We start from the raw sequence: 17,124 nt of genomic DNA, 5'->3' as shown, positions 1-17,124 counted from the left end.
GCAAATTGCCTCTTCAGACAGGAAGAGGACTTGTCCTTTATTGGAAGTAGCAATCCCTAAAGTCAATATTGGTCTAAATAACCTTTTGTAGATAAGGTGCACGGAAAAGGGTTACCCACCCCTATATAAAAAAAATAAAATTCTGGCACAAATTGCGGTTAGCAGCTATACTTACCACGGGACTCTTTTGCGAACTCCGATTGGAGTCACATATACACAGCGGGTCGGTTTTTTCTATCCCTGTATTTACCGTCTGATGAAGGTCATAAAGACCGAAACGTTATTGATTTAATTTACTGGGAATATAAACATAAAAACTATTATAATTCTTCTTGACTCGTTGAGTGCTGGAATTTTGTATTATTTTTAAAGTCAGTATTGACCCTTTATCATGCCTTGCCACCTGAGTTAGAGTAATACGAACAACCACTCCAAAACACTTGTCTGCAAAAAGTGTGTCTGGTTTGACTTTTATCCTAAGTCATGTGGCAAGGCTCATTAAAGGGTCAATATTGACTTTTAGCAGTGCTATATCCAATAGATGGCACTAAAGTTCAAGCTGTTTTCCTCTGTAAAAAGGCAATTTTCATATCAGACACAGTGACACATATTCTGCACTCACAAATCAAAAAATGCAGCCAGCCTGTACAGCCTGACATTCTGTATATACAGTTGTGTGAAAAAAATGTTTGCCCCCTTCCTCTTCTTTTGCATGTTTGTCAGACTTAAATGTTTCAGATCACCAAGCAAATTTAGACATTAGGCAAACAAAACACAATTAAACACAAAATGCAGTTTTTAAATGAAGGTCTTTATCATTAAAGGAAAAAGAAATCCAAACCCACAGGGCCCTGTGTGAAAAAGTGATTGCCCCCTAAACATAATAACTAATTGGGCCACCCTTAACAGCAACAACTGAAGCATTTGTGATAATTGGCAATGACTCTTTTACAACGCTCTGGAAGAATTCAGACACATTGGAGGGTTTCCGAGCATGAACTGCTTTTTGAAGGTCATGCCACAGGATCTAAATCGGGTTAAGGTCAGGACTTTGACTAGGGCACTCCAAAGTCTTAAATTTGTTTTTTTATGCCTTTCAGAGGTGGACTTGCTGGTGTGTATTGTATCATTGTCCTGCTGCTTAAACTAAAGTGCGTTTCAGCTTGAGGTCACAAACAGATAGCCGGACATTCTACTTCAGGAATTCTTGGTAAACAGAAGAAGTCATGGTTCCATTTACCACAACAAGTCTTCAAGATCCTGAAGCATCAAAACAGCCACAGACCATCACACTACTACCATCATATTATAGTGTTGCTATGATGTTCCTTTTCTGAAATGCTGTTACTTCTACGCCAGATGTAATGGTCTATACACCTTCCAAAAAGTTAAACTTTTGTCTCGTCAGTCTACAGAGTATTCTCCCAAAATTCTTGGGGATCATCAGGATGTTTTCTGGCAAAACTGAGATGATCCTTTATGTTCTTATTGTAGTGGTTTTTGCCGTTGAAGTCTGCCATGCAGGCCGTTTTTGCCCAATGGTTTTCTTATGGTGTAGTCATGAACACTGACCTTAACTGAGTCAAGTGTGGCCTGCAGTTCATTGGATGTTGTTGTGGGGTCCTTTGTGACCTCTTGAGGTAATTTTGGTTGACCAGCCACTCCTTGGAAGTTCCACCACTGTTCCATGTTTTTGCCATATGTGGATAATGGCTCTCACTGTGGTTTGCTGGAGTTCCAAAGCTTGAGAAATAGCTTTATGACCATTTCCAGACTTATAGATCTGAAATTACTTTGTTTCTCATTTGTTCCAGTATTTCTTTGGATTGCGATATGATGTCTAGCTTTTGAGGATCTTTTAGTCTACTTCAGTTTGTCAGGCAGGTCATATTTAAGTGATTCCTTAATTGAAAATAGGCATTGCAGTAATCAGACCAGCATGTGGCTAGAGAATTTGAACTCTGCTTCTCAACGATGTGATAAACCACAGTTAATTTTTGTTTTAACATAGTAACATAGTAACATAGTTTTTAAGGTTGAAGGAAGACTTTAAGTCCATCTAGTTGAACCCATAGCCTAACCTTACATGCCCTAACATGTTGATCCAGAGGAAGGCAAAAAAAAAACATGTGGCAAAGAGTAAGCTCCACATTGGGGAAAAAAATTCCTTCCCGACTCCACATACGGTAATTTGACTAGTTCCCTGGATCAACACCCTAACAAGGAATCTTGTTATGGACCTGGTGGTTAGGAGCACCCGGAACGACCTGATGGTTAAACTCACACAGGGCAAGATTTGGGAAGTGGGAGCTCTGCTGACCGCAACCCCAAATCCTATCACACAACTAGAAATAGCCGTGGAGCGTACCTAACACGACCTAGACACCTCTTCACAGCCTAAGAGCTAACTAGCCCTAAAGATAGAAAATAAAGCCTACCTTGCCTCAGAGAAATTCCCCAAAGGAAAAGGCAGCCCCCCACATATATTGACGGTGAGTTAAGATGAAAGTCACAAACACAGAAATGAAACAGGTTTCAGCAAAGGGAGGCCAGACTTACTAAACAGACCGAGGATAGGAAAGGTATCTTTGCGGTCAGCACAAAAAACTACAAAAGACCACGCAGAGTGTGCAAAAAGACCTCCGCACCGACTCACGGTGCGGAGGTGCCACTCTGCATCCCAGAGCTTCCAGCTAGCAAGGCAAAATCATGATAGCCAACTAGACAAGGAAACAATGAACAAATAATAACTAGCAGGGACTTAGCTTCTGCTGGAGTAGACAGGTCACCAGAAAGATCCAAGAGCGAACTGAACCAGTACAAGAACATTGACACCTGGCATGGAGTAACGATCGGAGTGGAGTTAAATAGAACAGCCAGCCAAAGAATAAACTACGTCACCTGTGGAAGGAACCTCAGAAGCAGCAGCTCCACTCACAGCCACCAGAGGGAGTCCATGGACAGAACTCGCCGAAGTACCATTCATGACCACAGGAGGGAGTTCGAAAACAGAATTCACAACAGAATCTAGTATATATACCCTGTAACATTATACTTTTCAAGAAAGGCATCCAGTCCCCTCTTAAATTAAAGTAATGAATCACTCATTACAACATCATACGGCAGAGAGTTCCATAGTCTCACTGCTCTTACAGTAAAGAATCCGCATCTGTCATTATGCTTAAACCTTCTTTCCTCCAGACGTAGAGGATGCCCCCTTGTCCCTGTCTCCGGTCTATGATTAAAAAGATCATCAGAAAGGTCTTTGTACTGTCCCCTCATATATTTATACATTAAAATAAGATCACCCCCTAGCCTTCGTTTTTCCAAACTAAATAGCCCCAAGTGTAATAACCTGTCTTGGTATTGCAGACCCCCCAGTCCTCTAATAACCTTGGTCCCTCTTCTCTCCACCCGCTCCAGTTCAGCTATGTCTTTCTTATACACCAGAGACCAGAACTGTACACAGTATTCTAAGTGTGGTCGAACTAGTGACTTGTATTATTATTATTGTTGTTATTTATTTATATAGCACCATTGATTCCATGGTGCTGTACATGAGAAGGGGTTACATACAAGTTACAAATATCACATACAGTAAACAAACTAACAATGACGGACTGATACAGAGGGGCGAGGACCCTGCCCTTGCGGGCTTACATTCTACAGGATTATGTTGTATAGAGGTAAAATGATGTTCTCCTCATGAGCATCTATGCCTCTTTTAATGCATCCCATTATTTTATTTGCCTTTGTAGCAGCTGCCTGACACTGGCCACTAATTGTGAGTTTGTCATCTACCCATACTCCCAGGTCTTTTTCATTGACGGTTTTGCCCAGAGTTTTAGAATTAAGTACATAGTTATACATCTTATTACTTCTACCCATGTGCATGACCTTACATTTATCCCCATTAAAGCTCATTTGCCATTTATCAGCCTAAGCTTCTATTTTACGTAAATCATCTTGTAATATAAAATTGTCCTCCTCTGTATTGATTACCCTGCAGAGTTTAGTGTCATCTGCAAATATTAAATTTCCACTCTGTATGCCCCCTACAAGATCATTAATAAATATGTTAAAAAGAAGAGGGCCCAATACTGACCCCTGTGGTACCCAACTGCTAACCACGACCCAGTCCGAGTGTGCTCCATTAATAACCACCCTTTGTTTCCTATCCCTGAGCCAGCTCTTAACCCACTTGCACATATTTTCCCCTATCCCCATTATTCTCATTTTATGTATCAACCTTTTGTGTGGCACCGTATCAAAAACTTTTGAAAAGTCCATACAAACTACGTCCACTGGGTTCCCTTGGTCCAGTCCATAACTTACCTCTTCATGGAAGCTGATCAGATTAGTCTGACAGGAATGGTCCCTAGTAAACCCATGTTGATATTGGGTCATAAGGTTATTCCTCTTCAGATACTCCAGTATAGCATCTCTTGGAATGCCCTCCAGGATTTTACCCCCAGTGGAGGTTAATCTTAAAGGCCTATAATTTCCGAGTTCAGTTTTTGTCCCCTTTTTGAATATTGGCACCACATTTGCTATACGCCAGTCCTGTGGTACAGACCCTGTTATCATGGACTCTTTAAAGATTAAAAATAATGGTCTATCAATGACTGTACATAATTCCTGCAGTACTCAGGGGTATATCCCATCCGGGCACGGAGATTTGTCATTTATAGTGATTTTTAGACGCAGACGTACTTCCTGCTGGGTTAAGCAGGTGACACTTAATGGGGAATTTTTGTTATCCCTGTTATCACTCACTTTTTCACTCAGGGTCCTGTAGGTTTAGATTTATTGCTCCCTTAATAATAAAGACCTTCATTTAAAAAATGCATTTTGTGTTTAATTGTGTTATCTTTGTCTAATATTTAATTTTTTTGGTGATCTGAAACATTTAAGTCTGACAAACATGCAAAACAATAGAAAATCAGGAAGGGGAAAACACTTTTTCACACAACTGTATACAAACAGATCTGTGGAGGTGACTCAAGAAATACTAGTAAGAGTATTATAAAAGCAATACTGTATTTATCTTGGAGTAAGTATTATCTCAGTAAGACTAAGGTGAAACGCTTCTCCTTGCAGAGTGTGCCAAGCCGGCCTAAGGAGACTTACAGGCCATGCAATGCTCCTCTGGGAATTAAAATTTGCAAATAGCCTCTTTAGAGAGGAAGAGGAGTTGAACTTTGGTGCCACCCATTAAGGGTATCAATCCTAAAAGTCCATATCGACCCTTTAATAAGCCTTACCACAAGTGTAAATGGTGTGTCTGGTTTGGCTTCTTATCCTAAGTCATGTGGCAAGATTTGTTAAAGGGTCGATATTGACTATTATGATTGCAACATCTAATAGGTGGCACTAGACTCATTGCCCTCTGCATTTCCCTCTCTGAAGAGGCTAAAGGCCCCTTCACATTAAGCGACGCTGCATCGATACCGACAACAATCCGGATCGCTGCAGCGTCGCTGTTTGGTCGCTGGAGAGCTGTCACACAGACCGCTCTCCAGCGACCAACGATGCCGGTAACCAGGGTAAACATCGGGTAACTAAGCGCAGGGCCGCGCTTAGTAACCCGATGTTTACCCTGGTTACCATCCTAAAAGTAAAAAAAACAAACAGTACATACTTACCTACAGCCGTCTGTCCTCCAGCGCTGTGCTCTGCACTCCTCCTGTACTGGCTGTGAGCACAGCGGCCGGAAAGCAGAGCGGTGACGTCACCGCTCTGCTTTCCGGCTGACCGACGCTCACAGCCAGAGCAGGAGGAGTGCAGAGCACAGCGCTGGGGACAGACGGCTGTAGGTAAGTATGTACTGTTTGGTTTTTTTTTACTTTTAGGATGGTAACCAGGGTAAACATCAGGTTACTAAGCGCGGCCCTGCGCTTAGTTACTCGATGTTTACCCTGGTTACCAGTGAAGACATCGCTGGATCGGTGTCACACACGCCGATCCAGCGATGTCAGCAGGAGTCCAGCGACGAAATAAAGTTCTGGACTTTCTTCAGCGACCAACGACATCACAGCAGGGGCCTGATCGTTGGTCGCTGTCACACATAACGATTTCATTAACGATATCGTTGCTACGTCACAAAAAGCAACGATATCGTTAACAATATCGTTATGTGTGAAGGTACCTTAAGAGTCTATTTGCTTATCGCACTGTTACACCATTATGTCAATTAAAATGTTAAAATGTCCAAATGGGAGTTTGATGGGTCCCTGCATGGCTATTCTGAATTTATTTAAATTGGAATTAAAGTAACCTCAAGTCGTATCTGAATGTAGTCAACTACTAAATAACACCTTTTTTAGAGTTAATTCCAAGGCATTTGCCAGTGGTATATTAAGTGATTGTGTTACCATTTTTTCTTCATAGGAAAGACTCTATCATGATCACATGCTATATAATGTACTATCACCTCTTTAAGAAGACCGCAAAAAACAATAGAACTCCAAAAAGGAAATTAACAATGTGATCTACAAATAATGATTTTCCGCATCCCCAACCACCCTTCAATGTAATTTTTGGCAGTCATCTCGGTTGAAACACTAATGTGCATAGGGCCTCCTGACTCTACATCACCCAGGGACGGACTGACCATCTGGCAATTCTGGCAAATTCCAGAAGGGTCTTTCTGGTCATGGGCTACCTTGTCAGCTACGTTGTTAGCAGAATCGGTGCTCTCAAGACACCTATAATGTTAAGATTTGTAGCAGAGCACTAAGTCCCTGACTCTGTCACTTACCCTGGCAGGCCACGGGAATCATTAGAAATATTGGTCTTGTAGTAAATCTTGCTTTCCTCCATCCATGGTAATATAAGTAGCAATATATCCCATCTGGGGGACGGGGACAACATGGACCTGTGTGATTTCAAATGCCAGGGCTGAATTTCAGCCCCAGTCTGTACTTGACACCAACAGATGAGGTTGGGGAAGATAAGGATCCAGCAAATCCGATTTCAAAATTCTGATTATTTACTCTTCCATAGAAAAGCCACCAACTTGGAGAATCTCTCTTGTAGAGCACACAGAAAGACTCATCAGAGCGAGCGCTCTGTATGGACAAGTCAAGATTGATAGCTAATGGTTGAACGATCAGCTGAACCATAATTTGTCTGACAGCTGTCTATTATGTATAGGAACATTAAGTATGTTGAGAATTATATGTAAAAGTCTTGAAGCACAAATCTGAGATTGTCTATCTTATGTTACACAGTGAAACCACAAAATATTCTGTGTTAAAGTGCTATGTATATATATACAGTGGGGCAAAAAAGTATTTAGTCAGTCAGCAATAGTGCAAGTTCCACCACTTAAAAAGATGAGAGGCGTCTGTAATTTACATCATAGGTAGACCTGAACTATGGGAGACAAACTGAGAAAAAAAAATCCAGAAAATCACATTGTCTGTTTTTTTATCATTTTATTTGCATATTATGGTGGAAAATAAGTATTTGGTCAGAAACAAACAATCAAGATTTCTGGCTCTCACAGACCTGTAACTTCTTCTTTAAGAGTCTCCTCTTTCCTCCACTCATTACCTGTAGTAATGGCACCTGTTTAAACTTGTTATCAGTATAAAAAGACACCTGTGCACACCCTCAAACAGTCTGACTCCAAACTCCACTATGGTGAAGACCAAAGAGCTGTCAAAGGACACCAGAAACAAAATTGTAGCCCTGCACCAGGCTGGGAAGACTGAATCTGCAATAGCCAACCAGCTTGAAGTGAAGAAATCAACAGTGGGAGCAATAATTAGAAAATGGAAGACATACAAGACCACTGATAATCTCCCTCGATCTGGGGCTCCACGCAAAATCCCACCCCGTGGGGTCAGAATGATCACAAGAACGGTGAGCAAAAATCCCAGAACCACGCGGGGGACCTAGTGAATGAACTGCAGAGAGCTGGGACCAATGTAACAAGGCCTACCATAAGTAACACACTACGCCACCATGGACTCAGATCCTGCAGTGCCAGACATGTCCCACTGCTTAAGCCAGTACATGTCCGGGCCCGTCTGAAGTTTGCTAGAGAGCATTTGGATGATCCAGAGGAGTTTTGGGAGAATGTCCTATGGTCTGATGAAACCAAACTGGAACTGTTTGGTAGAAACACAACTTGTCGTGTTTGGAGGAAAAAGAATACTGAGTTGCATCCATCAAACACCATACCTACTGTAAAGCATGGTGGTGGAAACATCATGCTTTGGGGCTGTTTCTCTGCAAAGGGGCCAGGACGACTGATCCGGGTACATGAAAGAATGAATGGGGCCATGTATCGTGAGATTTTGAGTGCAAACCTCCTTCCATCAGAAGGGCATTTAAGATGAAACGTGGCTGGGTCTTTCAACATGACAATGATCCAAAGCACACCGCCAGGGCAACGAAGGAGTGGCTTCGTAAGAAGCATTTCAAGGTCCTGGAGTGGCCTAGCCAGTCTCCAGATCTCAACCCTATAGAAAACCTTTGGAGGGAGTTGAAAGTCCGTGTTGCCAAGCGAAAAGCCAAAAACATCACTGCTCTAGAGGAGATCTGCATGGAGGAATGGGCCAACATACCAACAACAGTGTGTGGCAACCTTGTGAAGACTTACAGAAAACGTTTGACCTCTGTCATTGCCAACAAAGGATATATTACAAAGTATTGAGATGAAATTTTGTTTCTGACCAAATACTTATTTTCCACCATAATATGCAAATAAAATGTTAAAAAAAACAGACAATGTGATTTTCTGGATTTTTTTTCTCAGTTTGTCTCCCATAGTTGAGGTCTACCTATGATGTAAATTACAGACGCCTCTCATCTTTTTAAGTGGTGGAACTTGCACTATTGCTGACTGACTAAGTACTTTTTTGCCCCACTGTATATATATTGTCAGTGTACTACATCTGTGTAGTAATCTTTATGTGTGTCACACTGACTTGTAAGCACAATTTCTCACTATATACATGACTCTAGTGATTACATTTTACATGTCCATCTTGAACTGTCCTCCTATCTATCTTCCTGCTCCTTCTTCGACCGCGTTCAATCAGGCTTCCGGTCACACCACTCCACTGAAACTGCCCTAACTATGGTCACCAATGACCTATTAACTGCCAAGAGCAAGCGACACTACTCTATCCTCCTCCTCCTGGATCTGTCCTCTGCCTTTGACACAGTGGACTGTTGTGAATTCTGTGGCTGAATTCACTCCTGTGGTCACAAGTGGTACTGCAGCTTCTGAGCTTCCTCCCTCAGGTGTTCTGGTGAGCTCGTTAACTGCTTCATTACTTAACTCCGCCTGATGCTGCTATCCTTGCTCCTTGTCAATGTTTCAGTGTTGGATCTGAGCTTCTCCTGATTGTTCCTGTGACCTGCTGCTCTGTATAGCTAAGTGCTTTTTGCTTTTTTGTTGCTTTTTTTCTGTCCAGCTTGTCTTTTGTTTTGCTGGAAGCTCTGAGACGCAAAGGGTGTACCGCCGTGCCGTTAGTTCGGCACGGTGGTTTTTTTTTGCCCCCTTTGCGTGGTTTTGCTTTAGGGTTTTTTGTAGACTGCAAAGTTCGCTTTACTGTCCTCGCTCTGTCCTAGAATATCGGGCCCCACTTTGCTGAATCTATTTCATCCCTACGTTTTGTCTTTTCATCTTACTCACAGTCATTATATGTGGGGGGCTGCCTTTTTCTTTGGGGAATTTCTCTGGGGCAAGTCAGGCCTATTTTTCTATCTTCAGGCTAGCTAGTTTCTTAGGCTGTGCCGAGTTGCCTAGGTAGTTGTTAGGCGCAATCCACAGCCGCTTTTAGTTGTGTTTAGGATAGGATCAGGTGTGCAGTCTACAGAGTTTCCACGTCTCAGAGCTCGTTCTTGTATTTTTGGGTATTTGTCAGATCACTGTGTGCGCTCTGATCGCTAAGCACACTGTGTTTCTGGATTGCCTTCATAACACCTGTCATTAGCAAACATAACAGTACAAGGAGCCTAACTAATGATTCTCAATAGAGGGAAAAAAAAAGTTCTGACATCATTTTTTTTTTTTTTTCTGCTCTGTGTTCATTTTTTTTTTTTTCCCTAGACATTTGGGTGATTCTGGACACAGGTGTGGACATGGATATTCAGGGTCTGTGCTCTTCAATGGATAATCTCGTTATAAATGTACAAAAAATTCAAGATACTATTGATCAGAAATCTATGTTAGAACCAAGAATTCCTATTCCTGATTTGTTTTTTGGAGATAGAACTAAGTTTCTAAGTTTCAAAAATAATTGTAAGCTATTTCTGGCCTTGAAACCTCATTCTTCTGGTAATCCTATTCAACAGGTTTTGATTATTATTTCTTTTTTGCGCGGCGACCCTCAAGACTGGGCATTTTCTCTTGCGCCAGGAGACCCTGCATTGAGTAGTGTCGATGCGTTTTTCCTGGCGCTCGGATTGCTGTACGATGAGCCTAATTCAGTGGATCAGGCTGAGAAAAATTTGCTGGCTTTGTGCCAGGGTCAGGATGATATAGAAGTATATTGTCAGAAATTTAGGAAATGGTCAGTACTCACTCAGTGGAATGAATCTGCGCTGGCAGCTTTGTTCAGAAAGGGTCTCTCTGAGGCTCTTAAGGATGTCATGGTGGGATTTCCTATGCCTGCTGGTTTGAATGAGTCTTTGTCTTTGGCCATTCAGATCGGTCGACGCTTGCGCGAGCGTAAATCTGTGCACCATTTGGCGGTACTGCCTGAGGTTAAACCTGAGCCTATGCAGTGCGATAGGACTATGACTAGAGTTGAACGGCAGGAATACAGACGTCTGAATGGTCTGTGTTTCTACTGTGGTGATTCCACTCATGCTATTTCTGATTGTCCTAAGCGCACTAAGCGGTCCGCTAGGTCTGCCGTCATTGGTACTGTACAGTCCAAATTCCTTCTGTCCATTACCTTGATATGCTCCTTGTCGTCGTTTTCTGTCATGGCGTTTGTGGATTCGGGCGCTGCCCTGAATCTGATGGATTTGGATTATGCTAAACGTTGTGGGTTTTTCTTGGAGCCTTTGCGGTGTCCTATTCCATTGAGAGGAATTGATGCTACACCTTTGGCCAAGAATAAACCTCAATACTGGGCCCAGCTGACCATGTGCATGGCTCCTGCACATCAGGAAGTTATTCGCTTTCTGGTGTTGCATAATCTGCATGATGTGGTCGTGTTGGGGTTACCATGGCTACAAACCCATAATCCAGTATTGGATTGGAATTCCATGTCGGTATCCAGCTGGGGTTGTCAGGGGGTACATGGTGATGTTCCATTTTTGTCGATTTCGTCATCCACCCCTTCTGAGGTCCCAGAGTTCTTGTCTGATTATCAGGATGTATTTGAAGAGCCCAAGTCCGATGCTCTACCTCCGCATAGGGATTGTGATTGTGCTATCAATTTGATTCCTGGTAGTAAATTCCCTAAAGGTCGATTATTTAATTTATCCGTGCCCGAACACGCCGCTATGCGCAGTTATGTGAAGGAATCCCTGGAGAAGGGACATATTCGCCCATCGTCATCACCACTGGGAGCAGGGTTCTTCTTTGTAGCCAAGAAGGATGGTTCGCTGAGACCGTGTATTGATAACCGCCTTCTTAATAAGATCACTGTTAAATTTCAGTATCCCTTGCCATTGTTATCTGACTTGTTTGCTCGGAATAAGGGGGCTAGTTGGTTCACTAAGATAGATCTTCGTGGTGCGTATAATCTGGTGAGAATCAGGCAAGGAGATGAATGGAAAACTGCATTCAATACGCCCGAGGGTCATTTTGAGTATCTAGTGATGCCGTTCGGACTTGCCAATGCTCCATCTGTGTTTCAGTCTTTTATGCATGACATCTTCCGTGAGTATCTGGATAAATTCCTGATTGTTTACTTGGATGACATTTTGATCTTCTCAGATGATTGGGAGTCTCATGTGAAGCAGGTCAGAATGGTTTTTCAGGTCCTGCGTGCTAACTCTTTGTTTGTGAAGGGATCAAAGTGTCTCTTCGGTGTGCAGAAAGTTTCATTTTTGGGGTTCATCTTTACCCCTTCTACTATCGAGATGGATCCAGTTAAGGTCCAAGCCATCCAGGATTGGATTCAGCCGACATCTCTGAAAAGTCTGCAAAAGTTCCTGGGCTTTGCTAGTTTTTATCGTCGCTTCATCTGTAATTTTTCTAGCATTGCCAAACCATTGACCGATTTGACCAAGAAGGGTGCTGATTTGGTTAATTGGTCTTCTGCTGCTGTGGAAGCTTTTCAGGAGTTGAAGCGTCGTTTTTGTTCTGCCCCTGTGTTGTGTCAGCCAGATGTTTCTCTTCCGTTCCAGGTCGAGGTTGATGCTTCTGAGATTGGAGCAGGGGCGGTTTTGTCACAGAGAGGTTCTGATTGCTCAGTGATGAAACCATGTGCTTTCTTTTCCAGGAAGTTTTCGCCCGCTGAGCGTAATTATGATGTGGGCAATCGAGAGTTGCTGGCCATGAAGTGGGCATTCGAGGAGTGGCGTCATTGGCTTGAAGGAGCTAAGCATCGCGTGGTGGTATTGACTGATCATAAGAACTTGACTTATCTCGAGTCTGCCAAGCGCTTGAATCCTAGACAGGCCCGTTGGTCGTTATTTTTTGCCCGCTTCGACTTTGTGATTTCGTACCTTCCGGGCTCTAAAAATGTGAAGGCGGATGCTCTGTCTAGGAGTTTTGTGCCCGACTCTCCGGGTTTATCTGAGCCAGCGGGTATCCTCAAGGAAGGAGTCATTGTGTCTGCCATCTCTGATTTGCGGCGGGTGCTGCAAAGATTTCAGGCGAATAAACCTGATCGTTGTCCAGCAGAGAAACTGTTCGTCCCTGATAGGTGGACTAATAAACTTATCTCTGAACTTCATTGTTCGGTGTTGGCTGGTCATCCTGGAATCTTTGGTACCAGAGCGTTAGTGGCTAGATCCTTCTGGTGGCCATCTCTGTCACGGGATGTACGTACTTTTGTGCAGTCCTGTGGGATTTGTGCTAGGGCTAAGCCCTGCTGTTCTCGTGCCAGTGGGTTGCTTTTGCCCTTGCCGGTCCCAAAGAGGCCTTGGACACATATTTCGATGGATTTCATTTCTGACCTTCCCGTTTCTCAAAAGATGTCAGTCATTTGGGTGGTCTGTGATCGCTTTTCTAAAATGGTCCATCTGGTGCCCTTGGCTAAATTGCCTTCCTCCTCTGATTTGGTACCTTTGTTCTTTCAGCATGTGGTTCGGTTGCATGGCATTCCTGAGAATATTGTTTCTGACAGAGGTTCCCAGTTTGTTTCAAGGTTTTGGCGAGCCTTTTGTGGTAGGATGGGCATTGACCTATCCTTTTCCTCGGCTTTCCATCCTCAGACTAATGGCCAGACCGAACGAACCAATCAGACCTTGGAAACATATCTGAGATGTTTTGTTTCTGCAGACCAGGATGATTGGGTGTCCTTTTTGCCGTTGGCTGAGTTCGCCCTTAATAATCGGGCCAGCTCGGCTACCTTGGTTTCTCCATTTTTTTGCAATTCTGGGTTCCATCCTCGTTTCTCTTCAGGACAGGTTGAGTCTTCGGACTGTCCTGGTGTGGATTCTGTGGTGGATAGGTTGCAGCAGATCTGGACTCAGGTAGTGGACAATTTGATCTTGTCCCAGGAGAAAGCTCAACTTTTCGCTAATCGCAGACGCCGTGTGGGTCCCCGACTTCGTGTTGGGGATCTGGTTTGGTTATCTTCTCGTCATATTCCTATGAAGGTTTCCTCTCCTAAATTTAAACCTCGTTTTATTGGTCCGTATAGGATTTCTGAGGTTCTCAATCCTGTGTCTTTTCGTTTGACCCTCCCAGACTCCTTTTCCATACATAATGTATTCCATAGGTCGTTGTTGCGGAGATACGTGGCACCTATGGTTCCATCTGTTGAGCCTCCTGCCCCGGTTTTGGTGGAGGGGGAATTGGAGTATATTGTGGAGAAGATTTTGGATTCTCGTGTTTCTAGACGGAAACTCCAGTATCTGGTTAAATGGAAGGGTTATGCTCAGGAAGATAATTCCTGGGTTTTTGCCTCTGATGTTCATGCTTCCGATCTTGTTCGTGCCTTTCATGCGGCTCATCCTGGTCGGCCTGGGGGCTCTGGTGAGGGTTCGGTGACCCCTCCTCAAGGGGGGGGTACTGTTGTGAATTCTGTGGCTGAATTCACTCCTGTGGTCACAAGTGGTACTGCAGCTTCTGAGCTTCCTCCCTCAGGTGTTCTGGTGAGCTCGTTAACTGCTTCATTACTTAACTCCGCCTGATGCTGCTATCCTTGCTCCTTGTCAATGTTTCAGTGTTGGATCTGAGCTTCTCCTGATTGTTCCTGTGACCTGCTGCTCTGTATAGCTAAGTGCTTTTTGCTTTTTTGTTGCTTTTTTTCTGTCCAGCTTGTCTTTTGTTTTGCTGGAAGCTCTGAGACGCAAAGGGTGTACCGCCGTGCCGTTAGTTCGGCACGGTGGGTTTTTTTTGCCCCCTTTGCGTGGTTTTGCTTTAGGGTTTTTTGTAGACTGCAAAGTTCGCTTTACTGTCCTCGCTCTGTCCTAGAATATCGGGCCCCACTTTGCTGAATCTATTTCATCCCTACGTTTTGTCTTTTCATCTTACTCACAGTCATTATATGTGGGGGGCTGCCTTTTCCTTTGGGGAATTTCTCTGGGGCAAGTCAGGCCTATTTTTCTATCTTCAGGCTAGCTAGTTTCTTAGGCTGTGCCGAGTTGCCTAGGTAGTTGTTAGGCGCAATCCACAGCCGCTTTTAGTTGTGTTTAGGATAGGATCAGGTGTGCAGTCTACAGAGTTTCCACGTCTCAGAGCTCGTTCTTGTATTTTTGGGTATTTGTCAGATCACTGTGTGCGCTCTGATCGCTAAGCACACTGTGTTTCTGGATTGCCTTCATAACACCTGTCATTAGCAAACATAACAGTGGACCATTCCCTGCTGCTACAGACCCTCTCATCCCCTGGCATCACAGACTTGGCCCTATCCTGGATCTCTTCATACCTAACTGACCGGACATTCAGCATCTCCCACTCACACACCACCTCCTCACCTCGCCCCTTATCTGTCGGAGTCCCTCAAGGTTCAGTTCTAGGACCCCTGCTCTTCTCCATTTACACCTTTGGCCTGGGACAGCTCATAGAATTTCACGGCTTTCAGTATCATCTCTATGCTGACAACACACAGATCTACATCTCTGGACCAGATATCACCTCCCTACTAACCAGAATCCCACAATGTCTGTCCGCTATTTCATCCTTCTTCTCCACTAGATTTCTAAAACTTAACATGGACAAAACAGAATTCATCATCTTTCCCCCATCTCACACGACCTCCCCAACGAACCTATCCATTACAGTAAAAGGCTGCCCACTCTCCCCAGTCCCACAAGCCCGCTGTCTTGGGGTAATCCTTGACACTGATCTCTCCTTCAAACCACATATCCAAACCCTTTCTACCTCCTGCCGCCTCCAACTCAAAAATATTTCACGGATCCGTACATTTCTAAACCAAGAATCTGCAAAAACCCTAGTCCATGCCCTCATCATCTCCCGCCTCGACTACTGTAACCTCCTGCTCTGTGGCCTCCCCTCTAACACTCTTGCACCCCTCCAATCTATTCTAAACTCTGCTGCCAGACTAATCCACCTGTCCCCCCGCTATTCCCCGGCCTCTCCCCTCTGTCAATCCTTGCACTGGCTCCCCATCACCCGGAGACTCCAGTACAAAATCCTAACCATGACATACAAAGCCATCCACAACCTGTCTCCTCCATACATCTGTGACCTCGTCTCCCGGTATTTTCCTGCAGGCAACCTCCGATCCTCACAAGATCTCCTTCTCTACTCCCCTCTTATCTCCTCTTCCCACAATCACATACAAGATTTCTCTTGCGTATCACCCCTACTCTGGAACTCTCTACCACAACATATCAGACTCTCACCTACCATCGAAACCTTCAAAAAGAACCTGAAGACGCACCTCTTCCGACAAGCCTACAACCTGCAGTAACCACCGATCGACCAAACCGCTGCATGACCAGCTCTACCCTCACCCACTGTATCCTCACCCATCCCTTGTAGATTGTGAGCCCTCGCGGGCAGGGTCCTCTCTCCTCCTGTACCAGTTGTGACTTGTATTGTTCAAGATTATTGTACTTGTTTTATTATGTATACCCCTCCTCACATGTAAAGCGCCATGGAATAAATGGCGCTATAATAATAAATAGTAATAATAATAAATAACATTACAGGAGCATGCCAGTTAAGTATATCTAAGTAGCGTCCTATGGTGTTTTCATATATTGTTATCTTTCAGCTAACCTTTCAGTTAAAAGTCCAGTTTAGTTGCCTTTAGAGCTTCTGCTTTAAGTTGTAATTTCTAATGTATAAATTCAGCACCTTTCTAATAGTCAATGTTTATGCTTAGCTTCTAGGCAATCACTCTACATTGGGAAGAACAGAAAGAGCTGATCACCCCACGCGGAGGTTTCCTCATGGTAGTATGGTGCAGCAAAGACCGCGACCTATGATGGTCCCTTCTATTGGTTAGTTGGATAGTCTGCTGATTTGTGTATTGCGTTTTTTGTTATTTTATGCTATAAATGCAGTAAGCTTTAATCTTTTTTTGTCGATAAAAATGTACCTGGCATTATATTTGTTAAACTATTACATGTCTATGAACAAAATTCGCCATGGATGAACAAGGGCAGTTTGCAGTAAAATAAATTATCATGCCACCCCTCTTCCAAGGGTGTAAATACCTTAAAGGAAGACCTTGCTGTTGTTATTGGACCCTTGAAGCGAGTATGTCCAACCTTGGTTGGTACTATACACTTACCTTCAGATACAGTAAAGGAAATAATTATTTGATCCTTTGCTGATTTTGTAAGTTTGCCCATCGACAAAGACATAGTCTATAATGTTAAGGGTAGGTTAATTTTAACATTGAGAGATAGAATATCAAAAATAAAATCCAGAAAATCCCATTATATACAGTTAGGGCCAGAAATATTTGGACAGTGACACAAGTTTTGTTATTTTAGCTGTTTACAAAAACATGTTCAGAAATACAATTATATATATAATATGGGCTGAAAGTGCACACTCCC

General features: G+C 43.4%; 1 protein-coding gene across 2 annotated transcripts in view; it reads left to right on the top strand.

The window, feature by feature from the left end:
• Window positions 1–17,124, top strand: part of RIMBP2 (RIMS binding protein 2) — a 524,709-nt gene that overhangs the window by 386,731 nt on the left and 120,854 nt on the right. For both annotated transcript variants that reach the window (XM_069756050.1, XM_069756049.1), the window contains one exon: window positions 16,443–16,560. In XM_069756050.1, the coding sequence (XP_069612151.1) occupies window positions 16,443–16,560 (118 nt within the window). The remainder of the gene's footprint in view (window positions 1–16,442; window positions 16,561–17,124) is intronic.

This window comes from Ranitomeya imitator, chromosome 1 (assembly GCF_032444005.1).
Source record: "Ranitomeya imitator isolate aRanImi1 chromosome 1, aRanImi1.pri, whole genome shotgun sequence".
NCBI lineage: Eukaryota > Metazoa > Chordata > Amphibia > Anura > Dendrobatidae > Ranitomeya > Ranitomeya imitator.
The sequence above is the reverse complement of the archived record's forward strand: the minus strand, read 5'-3'. Positions and strand labels throughout refer to the sequence as shown.